This window comes from Mya arenaria, chromosome 12, assembly GCF_026914265.1.
Source record: "Mya arenaria isolate MELC-2E11 chromosome 12, ASM2691426v1".
NCBI lineage: Eukaryota > Metazoa > Mollusca > Bivalvia > Myida > Myidae > Mya > Mya arenaria.
This window is the reverse complement of record NC_069133.1, coordinates 16587830-16603578: the sequence shown is the minus strand read 5'-3', so window position 1 is coordinate 16603578 and position 15749 is coordinate 16587830. Positions and strand designations below refer to the sequence as shown.

Here is a 15749-nt window from a genome sequence, read left to right as displayed (position 1 = left end):
TTTTTCTCATGGTTTAGAACCCATATAATATAAGTAAAGAATTCTTTGCACTAGTAAGTATTGGATGTGTGTACATGTGAATATTATTGTTGAATAAAGCATATTGTACATTATTATTATTACAAATGTCAGTGTGTGTTTTTGAAAAAAATAAACGATTATTGCCAGAAATTATATATAATGTAGTATCTTTAATGTTGTTCATTTTGTTGTTAACCAGAATATAAACTTAATTGTATCTTCATATTAATAAATCTAAAAATAATGAAGTTAGCAAAGGTATATAGTTATGTAACATCAGTTTTAACTCCTGTTTTTAAACCCATACAAAATAATTTTTATTTTTTCTTTATTATGAAGAAATAAAAGCTGCAATTTCTAATTTCCTTAGCTGTTTCTGGTATGAACAGTAATCTAACTGTTGTTAAGAGTAGTCTAGTGTTACAGGTGTCCATAACTCTCACTCAAGAGGTTGTACCTTCTCTTGGCCATTCAAAATGGACAAGGTACAGGTTTCTGCCCAGGAAGCAGGTTCGCGAGTTATCCCAATATCCGCTTACAGCTGTCTTTGGGAAGGTCGAGATTAGATTATTAAGTAGATACTAAACTAATAGTAACTGTATTTCAGTCATTCAAAGAGGAAGACAAGCAGTATGCAGAGATCAAGAAAAACCTTCGTGTCTCCATCAAGGACATGCGTAAAACTGTAAGTTGATAAATTTTTGTCTTCTTTTTAAGACGCTCGAAAATTATTTTTAACTCATTTGACTTTAATGATAAAAAAATAACATAAGATTTAAGTACCGATAAAAAAATGTTAGCCGTTATAAATGTTTTTTTTTTAATTAATAGCTATTCCCAAGTTAAAAAAGCACCAAACATTGTTCATATTTTTATATTCATGAATTTCACCTTTGAATATATAAAAATTATATATATATAACTTTCGTGAAAAACTAAGTAATTTGATTCCATGTTCTTTTAGCTACAAAGCATGTTGCGTAACAACGAGACCCTACCAGACATAGAGCAGCTTAACCATCATGAGTTTGACCTTGACATTGAGGAGCAGCTTAGACTTCAGGCTGAGGCTGACCTTGAGGTTGAGAGGGTAAGTTTTGTGCTCGGTTTATCATCAATTATGGTTGGTTTCATAGTGAATTAAAGATTTATCGTTGGTTTTACTGTTAATAACTATGAGTCATGGTTTGGAAAGTGTGAGTGGCACATCAATTTTCATAGCGGACAGTAATAGGTTTTAAAATTGTGTTTTCAAATCCATTGCTTCTAAGAAAACGTTGTTAAAATATGCAAATAAACTATATAAGTTATTTATATAGGTATGTTTTACTGAAATCGATATTTGAGGGATCAGCCCAAACCTTGCGTTACTTGGTATAAAAATAGAAGGAGTTACATCCTTTTTGCAATGAGCTTTCCAATAGCTGTTAATAATTGTTTCCAATAATTGAGCTTGATTGCTTTGTTCCCAGGTTCGTGAGGAGATAGAGTTTGAGAACTTGGCCAAGATGTACCTGCGTGAGATGATCAAAAGGGAGTGTTGGGATGAGATGGTTGTCAAGGGAAGGGCTGTACAGGTATAAATTATTACATAGTATTTGCTTTATTATTAAGAAACTTAATCAAATGTTAAGAGTGTGAAAACAGTCAGGTATACGTTTGCACCTCTCATCCTAGAGGTTGTGGGTTCGATCCCCACCAGTAAAACATTCTCATGATTTCTCTAAATGGACACCAGAACTTGATTCTTGTTTTCCAGGAAACAGACTCAAGCATGATTTTTTAAGCTTTTGTCACAATCATATTAAAAGAAATTAGTATAAATTAAGTCGAATATTCAACTTAATGGAAAGTTCATAACAAAAATTTGAAAATTGGTTCATGTCATTCATAGGAATGCAATTGGCAGCAAACAATTTCAAGACAGAAATCAATGCAAACATTTGGCCGATTGTTCAAATTTTTCTTTACTTAAAAACATTGTCAACTCCTTCGTTGTTAACTTTAACATTGTCATTGACATTGTCATTGCACTGGATGTTTAATTGATACACTTGTGAACTGTATTTCTTACAAAATTCGAGACAACTGTTTCAGCTGTACTTGTTTTCTGCAAACATACAAGCACATCATAAAATATTTCACCTACTACCAGTAAAGTTAAACTCTTCTGTTAACAATGTTGTTAACTTTGAGAAAGTTCTGAACAATTGGACAATTGATTTTATTAAGTTAAAAGTGGAGTTTGTCTTGACGAAATTATGTCTTCATTGGTTTGTAGTTTTAAAAGTAGTATTGAAGTATGTTGAGGTTTTGTATACTTATCAAATGTGATTTTCTCTAGGCCTTCAACTCCAACTTGGAAGTGAGTAACTTCCCAATGCGTGAGCGACCCAAGGAAACAAAACAGCTGTTGGAAACCGTCACCAAACGGAGGCAGATTGAAATTGCCGAAGAAAAGGTATGATGATTTTTATGCCATAAAATAGCATTGTTTTTATCCGGATGGTTTTTGCTTGCAATTATTAGTACTTTTGTAAGGTTTTGGAAAGTGGAAAAAGTCAATGTTTCTCAGAATTTCAGTTAGATGATCTGGGCCTATAATTGTGAACAGCCTCAAGTCCAAGTCTTGACTCAGACTCAGAAAAATACTTTTTTAAATTACAAAGAATCATCTATGTTGAGTTGGTTTTATAAAAATAAATTTAAATAACTATACAATTTCAAATAGTAATTGTTATCAACAATACTCAGCTGGAAGTACAGGTACAATGAAAAGAAGATTTGCAGTTTTATACCTTGAGACTGAATTCAGTCAGACTTGAGACTGTTTGTTAAAATTGGTCTCGGACTTGATGTTTTTTTACAACTTTTATTTAATCTATTTTTCTTATACCTTATTACACATTTGAAGTATTTTTAATCTGTTGTGGGTTGAAATAGTTATTACTTTTCAAGTTTTTTTAGGGTGTATTGGTAATAAATATTATATTCATTATTTAGCAAATATATCATACTGACATTTGTTATATTTAGGCTCTTGAGGATAAACCTCTACCTGTTATTAAGAAAAAGAAGGTACTCGTATAGAAAAACTGAGTTTTTATTAGATCTTTCTGGTTGTTTGTAAACTAAACAGCTACAATAACAGTGTAACAAGGAAATACAAGATAATTGTGTCTCAATTCGAAAAAGCTGAGTAACGAAAAGTAGATGTTTAAGAAGTTTCTAGCAATTCAATCTAGTTATAACATTGCAAAATTTTCTCGTTGAACAGAGAATTACAAAATTAAACATTTTTTTTAGTTTTTGAAAGATTTGCACTTCAGTTATTACTGTATGTGTTTTTAAGAATATACCTGACAAGCAAACACAGGGTCATATTCTAAATATGATATAGGCAAGAAATATGATATCTTCATTTTTTTTATGTCTGAAAACATTATGACAGTGCCCCATGGTGTAATGTTTTTTGTTTAGACTATATAACGGCATTGTAACATTTTACGTACCATAATGCACTTTTTTGTTTGTGTGAAATATATTGAATATGATGCCAATTAGTTAACTCAAAGATTTATGATAAGACCCATATCTTGTTGATGGAGTTCATGCCAGTCTATGACCGTGCTTACATTGAGACACAACTTGTTATTAACCAGAACTTTCTAGATCAGCTATATGTACATGTGTGTTATAATTGTCGTAAATTTGAATTGTTAGCTCGTGTGCATTTTGTAGAAAATGTTTTAATTTAAAAAAACATGTTTCTCTCTTAATGTCAAGATAAGAATGTAGAAATTTCAGTTACCGTAAATACCTGTTCATTTCAATAATGACATTGTCTGCCGGTAGTCTTTAGCCTGAGGCAACTAATTTTGATACCCAATTACAACAATTAATCAACCTTTTCTCAAATTGTACAGGATTGTTTGCTTCTTAATTTATGGGTTATGGGACTGGTAACGATGTCATTAACTTTTAACTTTTGCTTCACTAAGTCTTTTATGATTTATCCTGCTTCTAAGTTTCAGATAGTTTAAATTGATAATTTATGGCCCTTACTCACGTCCTGAATTGTTGAAGTCTCAGACCCTGTTATTTTGAGTTTGAGACTCAGCCTCCGGCCCCGATTTCTCGAAACTTCTTAAGCTAAACAGGCTTAAGTAGCTTATTTCAATTAGCCAAAATACATACTTAAATTTAATTTAATTAATGAAAAATGGTTCAATGTAATAAACATACAGATAATTCCTATCTAAAGTATAAAAATTCTTAAAGAAGTAAATATTAAGCAAATTATTGAAAAACAAAAATAGTGAGTTTAGCTTAATCCTGTTATAAGAGACTTAAGAAGTTTCAAGAAATTGGGACCAGCCTCAGAAAAGCTTAATCTCAGCTTAATCTGCGGCAAATGTGCTATTATAGGAGCAAAATGATAAAAATGATGAATCAGTGATAAAAAATCTATTCTATAATCAGGCACACATCTATAAATTCAAAATTAGTTATATAATAGATATTTTGAAACTTCTAAGAATTCATTTTTCTGAGCCTGTCAGGGTCTGAATCACAGACTCAAGAAGTTAGTCAATATGAGCCAAGGATGTTTTAGATACATTAACGTATATTCAGAGCCTGTTTCAATGAAATGTATCTTAATGATGACATTTTTTTTTAATAATTTACATACTTTAGTAAATGTATTTTAATTTGCCAACTAACTGGAACTTACACATTGATTGCAAATTAATTCTATCTCATCTAATCTCTCTGTTTTTATTTATTTACTTTTTGATAAAAAGGGGACATAATTTTATTCTTTGAAATCCTGAGATAAAAATGTTAGTGTATTTTTTCTGTTTTAACCAGCGTTCAAAATAAGCACAAGGGCTTGCTCAAATTCTGGATTTTATATATAAGCAGGGCTTTTTTAATATTTCGATGCATAGCACTCATGTAAACATTCAGGGTTGTTCATCCAAAAGTTTTATTTCAATAGCTGTTTTAACCATTGGGGCACAAAATATATAATTAAAAGTATCCAATATTGTTGCACAATTTTACAATCAGAGTCTCTTAAAGGCTGTCAGATTTTTTAAAGTATGGCCAAAAAGTTACCTAAATTATTAATATAGTAATTGTATGGATTCTTTGAAGATGTGCATGGTTTGTGTATGATATTCAGAACTGTAACTTATTATATTATTAAGTAAGGGCTATCACTATTTTTTAAGGGTAAACTTGGTCAGACACAATTTCAAATTGCAGCCAACAAAAGCACAATTATAAATTGTTTGGCATAAGTCTTGACCAACTCATGAAAATACACCCAACTCAAAAGTTTTTTAAGCTGCTTTGGTGGTCATATAATTTTTTTCAATCCTCATTAGACGTTAATAATAGTGATATAGTGTTATAGGTACCCTGAAATAGGTCGGTTTGGTACAGAATCCCGGTTCTCAAAAAAATAAAATAGAAAGAAACCTTTGCCTACAATGTACCTATTTACCCAATCTTTTGGGAAATAACTGTTTTTTTGCCTTATTAAGGGGCTGTGGTGATCATCTTGTGATTTACATTTACGTGTTCCAAAGTTCATGTAGATAACGATTCTTAAAGGTCACATTCTGTTTTGAAGGACCTAAACTTGCAATGTTTGAAGTAGACTGTAACCCTATTTAGCTATGTTTTGCAATTTGATTTAGTTTGTTCGCTATCATGTGTGATTGGTTCTCATAACAGTGTGGCTTTTACTAATTCTTTTGTAGGCTAGAAAAGAAACTCTAGAAATCACAACCAAGCTAGTGCCGACTACAGCGGTAAGTAAAGATACTAATAGACTAAGTGAATAAATGTAACCTTCACAAACGATTGAATGCACTTTTGCGGTATACAGTGGTCGAATTTAGCACAAGCCCGCAAGCCCGTCACTGGTAAAATGCTTACCAGTCTTGCTCAAATTATGGATTTTATGCAAAAGGGCTTGTTAAAAATGTAATGCCAAGCATTGGTATATGAATTTGGGCTCGTTCATCCAAAAGACTAATTTCGATGACTGGACAGTATATACAGTCGAACCTCTTTATGTTGACTTTTTCGGGACCTAGTGAAAAAAGTCGAGATAACGAAAAGTCGTCTCATCCGAATTACAAAAAATATCACCAATACCAACACGTTTGAGTTGGGTTGTACGATGTTTACATCCACAATTGAACGGTCTTGTTAAATATTTTCGTCATGAAAACAGTAAACTTATTATTGAAAAATATAAAGTGAAACAAAAGAAGAATTATTTGTGTCAACTTTATTTCTTTTATGTTTATGGATCACAAAAAAACACATATAAAACCACAATTGCATACATTTGTACATTGTAAGATGTTATACCGGGTCCTTCTCTGAATTTGTCGAACAGAGCAGTGAAACTGACATTTTGAAGTTATTCTTTCTGTTCCCATTCGGGATTGATATCTAATCAATAAAATGTTCATGTTTTATACAATACCAAAGGGCTCGAGCAATAAATGTCTGTTTAATTAAATACATAAACAAACAATTTTAATTATTCGCACTTACCAATTATGACAGTTTGTTATGTTGACACGCACGGTATTTTGCAACATGCCGCAAACCGTCGTGAATATTTTCACACCTACGTCTCGATCTACAGTTTGACATAAAGAACATAGGAAATGTGTGAAATTCGACCACTGGGACTGAAAAACGAGGTCAACATAGCGAAAAAGTTGAGATAAAAAAATCGACACAAACATATTTATTTTATATGGAATAAGAAGGAATAAATTTGGGACCGGAAAAAAAAGTCGACATAACCGTAAAGTCGACTTATCCGATGTCGACATAGCGAGGTTCGACTGTACATTTATCATACTTATTTTAAGAGCTGGTCTGTTTTTCAAAGAACGATGGTGTGACAGAAACCAATTTCATTGCCCATGTCTTCAGCGTGCGAAACATAAGGCCATAACTCAAAACGCTTTCATGATATTCTTATGAAAATTAGTACACACATTGCCAGTGAGGGTAATCCATCCATAATTTAACCTACATTTCCTTACAGTTTGTAAAAACCTGGTATTCAATATGCTTAACACAAAAATTCATGTACCAATAATAAATTTTAGAAATTTGAAAATTTATTTATTACATATTGTGCAGTTGTGCAAATTTACATATGATTTATTTGAACTATGCATTTCATTTTAGTTGTTCTTTAGTATGTTACTACAGAAAAAATATGGATATAAAGTAGTAAGATTCATTAATTGACTTTTGTTAATTCAAGTTATGTTCATGTTGATATTTCTGTGTTACAAGTTGGAAGTTATACTGCAAACATTTCTCATAGCCGTTTTGATTGAGACAACAGTAGAGCTTCCGAAAATGGTAGAGGTCTTTCAAACTGTTCATTTGTCAGTCTTTAGGGAACTGTTCAAGATATCGATTTGAAGAGGCGGCATTGAGAAGATGAAGTAAAATAGTGGAAGACATGCAGCACAATGTCGAGAGTCTTAATAATGGTTCAAAATGACTAATAAATTCAATATAGGGCCAATAAAAGAAAAACAGAAACTCTGGGATGAAATGTTTGTTGTTGTTGTTGTTTCAATTTTATACTAATATATAGTTATTATCATATTTTAATTTTAATCAATAGTTGTACAAAAATGGCAGGGGCGTTATTTTATTTAAGAAAAAGTTATTTTTTCTGCTGCCAGAGATTTCATCTTTGATATTAAGATCATCTTTTGTATGACAAAGATCTCACCCACTGCTGATGGGGCACCTGCACCCACTGACATTTCTGATCCTCGACACAATGTGGCTGTCATGAGTATTTACACGGTACCCAATGTGGTGTAATGAGTATTGCTGTAGTCTGACCTGCCATGAGTACTGTACTACTTTTGTCAGCTATTTCATGAGTATTTGCATGGTCCGCAAGTACTGAATGTGGTGTAATGCATATTGCTGTAGTCTGACCTGCCATGAGTACTGTACTACTGTTGTCAGCTATTTCATGAGTATTTGCACGATCGGCAAGTACTGAATGTGGTATAAGGAAGGTATTGTTGTAAACTGTCTGACCTGCCATCAGCACCATACTTCTGTTGTCAACTATTTTATGAGTATTTACACTGACATATAAACCATGGATTGAAAATTGCCCGTTATCAGTGAAAAGATAATAAGAAGTCATTTACTCACAATCCTTTGCACCTGTTCAGCATGTATCGGGAAATTCCTCCAGTTCTTTGATCGGAAATAATCGGCAAACTCTGTTAATTTCTGTCAGATCTGCTGATAATTTGTTTGGACATGTAAACACCTTGTATACCTGTGTAATAAGCAATTATATTTTTTGTATTATTTAATGTTATAGGATGTAATAGTAATTTTGATATTAATTTAGAATTAAGACATGTTTTACTACTAAAAATTATTAATACCCCACCCCCATTATTCTGGTCGGACCGATATCTGTGAAATAATCAGAATGAATAATCTACCCATGATCCTCAGTGAGCAATCAGCAAGAATAAAGAATAGGAAGTTTCGCAAGTTGAATCATAATCGCAGATATTGAAATTTCATATGCAATTTTGCTTCTCGAAAGTGTTCAAAATAATCCTTATAGACATAGAAGGACGTTTCCAATCCATGGTGTAAACATCCATGATATTTATTAACTTTAAATCTGATCACATGTTCAAAATTAATTCAATTAGGTCAGTAAAGTATATAAATGGATGAACAAACAGAAACCCATTGTGGATAATTGCTTCTTTTAACTGAGTTGAAAGTTTTAAATGTAAAATTAAATAAAAGTTTTAATAAAACAACTTTAAAATTAATAATTATTTAAGGCAATGTGCTGTTGTTTTTATATGTTTAATGTATTTCAAGTTGTTAACTATTTTGTTTCAGAGTAATTTCTTGTATTTTGGTTATCATTTAAAATGATGATGTACAGACTTATGTAAATATTTCAATTTTTCAAAAATGTAATTATTGAGATTTTTTGTGATTTTTTTTTTATAATTATATTCTTTTTATTTCCATTAAAATTCCATTAATTTTTATACATATAAATATGTCAACAAATAAGCAATTGTACATACATACCTTGATAAGATGGCACCATTGCATTTAATAATTATTGTGACCATATGACATACATGTAGTACTAAGCTGACATGGTCTTTTATTTTCTTGCAGGATGATGAGGGAGGTGAGGGAGAGGATGATGACGGGAAGGAGCAGCCCTCAACCACGGGCAGTCTAGGTATGTGTCCACTTACCCCACCCACCCCAATACAGTGGGGAAATATTGTTATTATAATGTGCTCAAGTGTTGCGTCATTAGAAAAAGATTTCAGTTTTTTGTTTTAGGTTTTAGGCCAGACACGTTTTTTTCATCAAGTGAATGAGTTCTATATATACTGTATATGGCTTTTATATTTATCTGAATTAAAGTCTATGAAATTATGTCAATGAATGTGACATGTATAATGATGTCAATATAAGATGGACCATTTTATTTTGGCTTTTGTTTGTATCTTAATAAAAGTCTTATGAATTTGTCAATGAACATCGCCTACCCACATTGATATAGATGACAAAAATTATTGTATTCATTTAAGAATTGTTGAAAAAGCCCTAAGAACTTAAGTTTAATAAAAATAATATTTCATTTTATTTTCAAATGCCAAGATTTGCTTCACAATATTAGACAGTTCAGTGTTGTTTTTTCTTGTGTGGCTTGATTAGGTGGATATTATGCAGTGAAATATATATTTTATTTTATTTTTTTATTTGACCTGTTTGGGTGTAGCTGCAGTGTGCATTCCGTCATCGATCTTATACATATCCAGTGCAAGATCAGGGGCTGTATTCAATATAATTTTTATTCTTATCCTTAGACATGCCTCAATCCAGTCCATAAGTCGATTAATTCAATAAAAACACTTAGATTCTAGTCTTAAAATTAAGTAAAATCTGAGGTGGTTATTGAATATGACCCCAGATCATTGGGCCATGATTCTGTCCAGCTTCAAGTCTGGTTCAAACTCAAGTGGCAAAACTGCAAATCTTAATTTCATTTCAACTTTCTTTCTAGTTGAGAATTTTTGGTGAAATTTTGATGATTTTTTATAGTATCGGAAATTTGGTGATTATTTACATTCATTTGAGCAAAACAAAAATGATATTTTGTCATTTAATGAAAGTGCTGAGACTAGACTCAGACTTGAGACTGTTTGAAGTCATAGCCCCAGATCTCTGCGTAATTTTGTCAAGATCAGTGCTACTGCATTTTTGAAAATCTTTCTTAGTTATGAAATCGTTCATAGGGGCCAGCTACATCCAGTCATGTAAAAAGATATATCAATTCAATCAGATGTTTTCATTCTGTTTGTTTGCATTACTTAAGTACCATCTTACCATTACATTATATTGAATGCCACAAATTACAATACAGTTGCTGTGGAAGAAATTGTGAAAACACTTATTGCTCAAAGCAGTTACTTTGATAGGCCAACAATATAAATTAATTGCTAGAAATTTCATCCTTTTTTTTTTCTAAAATGGGGGGGGGGGATTTTATTTTTTTTGATGACTGTTTGACCCTTAAATATATGTTCATGCTCTTTCTAATTGCATAAGGGACCATATACATGTCGTTCTAGATGAACCACGAACATGATTGTAACAATTTTTTTTTTTTACATATGAATGTTATTCATCAACACAGTAGGTATGAATAAACACCATTCCCATTCAGTATCGGACTGATACACAAATACAGACCCTTGAACAACATTTTTGTTTGAGTAAGTAAAATTCAAGGGGCGGTAGAATTGAGGGAGGGGGGGGGGATGAAAATCTATCAAACAATTTATAGTCACCTAAACTATGCATCAGTTATGAAATTTTTATGGCACAAGTCTATTGAAAATTGATACAATTTGTCTTTCAATGTTGCGATCTAAATGGGTTTGTTCACAGAGATTCTTCCACTGCAATATTTGTAATGATTTACAATCAATTTTCATAGTTATTTTTTATGAAATCATAATTTCAATGGTTTTGATCAGAAGGTGGATTGCCAGGTAACGTAATGTAGAAAACTCTCAAATAGCTGTTACCTATTCAAATATGTATCATTTATTTTGAAGTCTGTCACACACATGTCATGCTGATTTTATTTGCTGTTTTAATGTACTTGCATTCTCAGAACCCACTCTATTTATGACTTATTACTCCATTTAATGCATTGGGCAAATTAACTGCTGAGACCTCATACTCATGAATAATTAATGAGGTGAAATGCAGATGTTTGATTGGATGAGACCTCATACTCATGAATAATTAATGAGGTTAAATGCAGATGTTTGATTGGATGGCTGAGACATGGCTCAGGCAATATGTAAAATAGGTAAGAAGTTATGTTTGAATATTCATGGATTATGAAGTTTCACCAGCCTATTTTCCCTTGGTATATTTGGTTGAGTAATTGGAATGATATAGCATGGGTTCTGACAATGTGTATGATGTTACCATAGCTTACAGTAATCCTGAATATTCAACTCTTATAGATTCGGACCGTATTGGTAAATTATTAAACCATAAAAGTTTACAAAAAAGTGATTGGTTTTTATTTTCTGTATTTTTTATTGGACCATAGAACCTTTTTTCGATAATTGTTTATGAAGTTTAAAATATAAAAATTTATGGTCAATATCATGCATATAAATGCAATTGTTTATTTAAACATTATAAAAAAAAATAAAAAATGGTAGACATGATATACACATGTTATATCAGTTACTGCATGTCTTAATAAATGAGAGGACCACATTCGCAGCTGTTCAAACAAAAAATACAGAAAATGCCAAATTTGGACCCATCACAAAACTGCACAATTGAAACCCTTCGTTGACAATGTTTTCACATGTTTACAAAGTTTTTTGTTTCACAAACATTCTACTAAAAGTATATATCCCATTTAAACAAATTCCTGTCCTTTGTTGAGTTTCACTTTACTCCTGAACGCATATCTTAATACTAAAAAGTAACATGAGTATTACCCTCTCAGTTACATAATAACTGTCCTTACCTAAAGTACTAATACCCTTGAGTGAAAACAGACACAAACACTTGAAATATGACAAATGTTTGTCAAATTATTGACATGCCTTGAAATACTTATATCTATATATATTAATAATATTGAATTTTACTGTAGATAGTATGCAAGGATAGATAATATGCAGGGGGGAAAATATAGTGAGAAAAATAATTTGAAAATTCTTGAGAATAAGAGCATACTACCTATTGTAAAATTCAGTATGTAGTATTTAATTCAATTGGTTCAAAAGCAAACAAATTATGCTATTTCGATGCTTCTTTGACATTTAACATAAAAATTTCACTTGCAGATGGAAAATCATACATACCATATTTCTTGAAGGTTTCCCAGCAGATTTTGCTCAAAAAACCTGGGGATTTTTCCAGTTCAACTAGGGGATTTTGATCAGTCATCGTAACTCAGGCTCTAAATTATATTTTGTCTAATTTTGCCGTATATTGGCATGTATGAAAAATGATCATTTGGCATCATATAGTACACAATTATTGCTTTTGAATCATGCCATTCCTCTCCTTATGTCTGATATGTTTGACTTTTTATCTTTTGATATATAGCATATACATAGCCTATTATATTATAAACAGAAGATTTGATGTGGTTAAATTGTACTAAATGTTATGTTTTATATTGTTAACAGGATATTCTTTACCAATTCAAGATATTTTGGGTATGAAACAACAACCCCAGTTTATATGAAAACCATTATTATATCCAATTAGATATATCTCGGCCTTGGAATCTTCTCCTTCATATTGCATCCTTTAGGATTCTATGTACGGTGCAGGTTTACAAAATTCAGGAAATTATTTATTCATGAATTCCCAATAATTCACTTTTGGTATTATAATTAATTTGGTAGTTTTTTCGGTTTCTCATATTTAAAGTGATTCTATATAAATTTGCTATTTGGAGAATATTTAATAACCAACAATATATATATTATTTTTTTCATTGTTTCAAATGTTACTGCTTGTAATATCAATAATACCAAAAGTGAATTTTTCAATGATTGTCTTTTTCTTTTTTAGAATATATTTATATGTTTATAAAGGCTTTTCTTGTAGCCCCATAGCCCAATTGCATGCCTGGTCTGGTATTTCTTTTAGAGGGTATAATTTAGAGACTATAATATATGATTTTTAATGGTTTGAATAATAAAAAACAATATTATATAGATGCAGTACAAAATATTAGAATTCAGCTTAATTATTTAATTTCTTTTTTTAAATTAAGCACAAATAATATATAAATACTAAAAATCAAGGTAACGTATCATCCTTATAAGTGCAGACTACATAAGTTAACATGTATATGGATCTATTACGCATCTCAAATTATTTATGGTTCAGCGTTTATTTTATCTTTATAGTTAGCATTAGACAAGTTATGACAATAGACATGTTATTTACCTTGCATGGCTAAATTTGGAAATGGGTGGTTCAATGTTGCTTAGAATGTATATATGTGCATGTTAGCTGGAAACATAACCCTACATATAATGCCTGTCTTATTTAAGTTGATATGACATTATTAATTTTATTTTGCTAAAGTTCATGCAATCTTTTAATACAAAACATCCTAATCAATCAACAGTCACTTAAAAAAGTATAACATTATTTTTATTTGAATAGCTTTTATAGCTTTTAAATCATAAAGAAATAACCTTCAAAGAATGCAGCATTGTCTCCATGGTAACTATCCACCTGTTACCATAGCAACCATTGTTTGTACAACCAACCAATTACCATAGCAACCACTATTTGTCCCACCAGGTGCCCAGTATGGAGGAGGCAGTGAGTTGTTCTATAGCCAGTTTGAGCTCCATGCCAGAGAACAGAAAGTCAACCAGATTGTCTTGCTAGAGGTAAAAGTTGCGAATTTCTCAATTTATTTTGAGCTAATAACAATTTTCCAAGAGCAGTTTTAAAGTAACACAATATAGGTTGATGAAAAAAAAATGCTTTCACTTCTAAATAATGCACTGTCATTTTAAACTGATTTGACTTTATTGATCAAAACAAAAAAGGCATATAAATTAATTACAGATGAAAAAATAAGCAATATTTTGACATTTGTTTAACTGGGGAAATTGTGGCCACGTACCTATTAATTCAGAAAAAAACATTTATAAAGGTTACTATTTTTTCTTCTGTACCTAACTCAAATGCTTTTTGGGGTTTTAATCTTCAAGGTTAAACATGTAAGTCATATATGAAAATGCTTTAAAATAATTTTTTTTTAGATAATTTTGGCATCAACCTATATTGTGTGCCTTTAAAATAATACACGTAATGTTTCCAATACAAGAGGAGTATTTCACGATCGAGAACTGTGCTGTATTTTTGGTAATTTATTTTACATGTATAAGCAGACAGCAAGCAAATACCATTCAAATTGTGAGGTCACCATGAGGTATCAACATTAAAAACACTAAGGTTTTGTTTCAAAAATTTAAAGTTATTTTAAAACTGTTGTTAAGAAAGTTATGATAACTTATACTAAGTCACTCTTGTTGGCACGATGTTGCCCTAGATTCTGGTCTTGTGTTGTTCACAGGGGAAACCAGAGTACCCGGAGAATACCTGCTTGTCCAGCTTAGTGACCATTACCCAAACTCACATGCATTACAAATTTAGGTTTATAGACCCAGCGAGAATTAGCTTATTGGTGGATGGGATTCTTAAGTGTTACTAAAGATTGTCTTATCTTATCTTATCTTATCTTATATCACTTCTTTACAGGACGCCATATTCCGTATCAAGAACCTGTTCAACAAGGAGTTTGATGAGCTGTTTCTCAAGAAAGAGCAGGAGATTGGAAAGATCACAGACAAGAACAAGCGCATAAAGAAGATCATCGCTGACCTTGAACTTGTAGAAGAGGTCATTGAACCCACCATGGGTATCGCAGAGAAACCGGAGATTCTTCTTACTGTTAATGATGATGAGGTATGGGTATAAGTGTGTTGAAATGTTGACAGTGACATGGTTTTCTCTTGGAATATCTAGCTGGGGGACCTCCGCCAGGGGCTGTATTTCGATAACCACTGTAGATTTAACGTAATTTAAAGATTATAACAAAGTATTTTGTTTGGACATTAAAATTAACTTGCCAATAGAGTGAATGGATTCATTGAGGTATGTATAAGGATAAGGGTAAGAATTACATAGTGATTATTGCCCCTGGGACTCTCATTGATGACACATTTGAAGGTCTTGGTAATGCACAGCAAGTTGAAAATTGGGTTCCTGGCCAGAAAGGTGCCCCAGGTACTCAGATTTTGTGTGTGCAATGATTTTCGTACCAGAGGAATGACCCTCATTCATAAGAGGGCATGTCATGCTTAAATTTTCAGTATTGAAATTTCAGATTTCAGTCTTTTCAGGCTGTATTATCGTATGGTAATAAATTAGTCACATTCTTTTGTGAAATTAATGATAATTATAAAAGCAAAAAATCATTTCTATAGTTTAGGATGCAATTGTTTACTGAAATATATGTCAACAGAACTCTAGTAAACTTTAAAAAAGAAAAACAGAACATTTTCAAAATA

General features: G+C 31.5%; 1 protein-coding gene across 8 annotated transcripts in view; it reads left to right on the top strand.

Annotated features, from left to right (window-relative positions):
- LOC128211134 (cilia- and flagella-associated protein 43-like) overlaps window positions 1–15749 on the top strand; it is a 51136-nt gene that overhangs the window by 21436 nt on the left and 13951 nt on the right. Inside the window, exons 23-33 of one of the 8 annotated variants that reach the window (XM_052915563.1) lie at window positions 629–706; window positions 986–1111; window positions 1494–1598; window positions 2366–2482; window positions 3058–3099; window positions 5793–5843; window positions 9265–9331; window positions 11142–11156; window positions 11643–11657; window positions 13969–14060; window positions 14938–15144. In XM_052915563.1, the coding sequence (XP_052771523.1) occupies window positions 629–706; window positions 986–1111; window positions 1494–1598; window positions 2366–2482; window positions 3058–3099; window positions 5793–5843; window positions 9265–9331; window positions 11142–11156; window positions 11643–11657; window positions 13969–14060; window positions 14938–15144 (915 nt within the window). The remainder of the gene's footprint in view (window positions 1–628; window positions 707–985; window positions 1112–1493; window positions 1599–2365; window positions 2483–3057; window positions 3100–5792; window positions 5844–9264; window positions 9332–11141; window positions 11157–11642; window positions 11658–13968; window positions 14061–14937; window positions 15145–15749) is intronic. The other 7 variants (XM_052915565.1, XM_052915564.1, XM_052915568.1 and 4 more) reach the window with 7 other exon arrangements.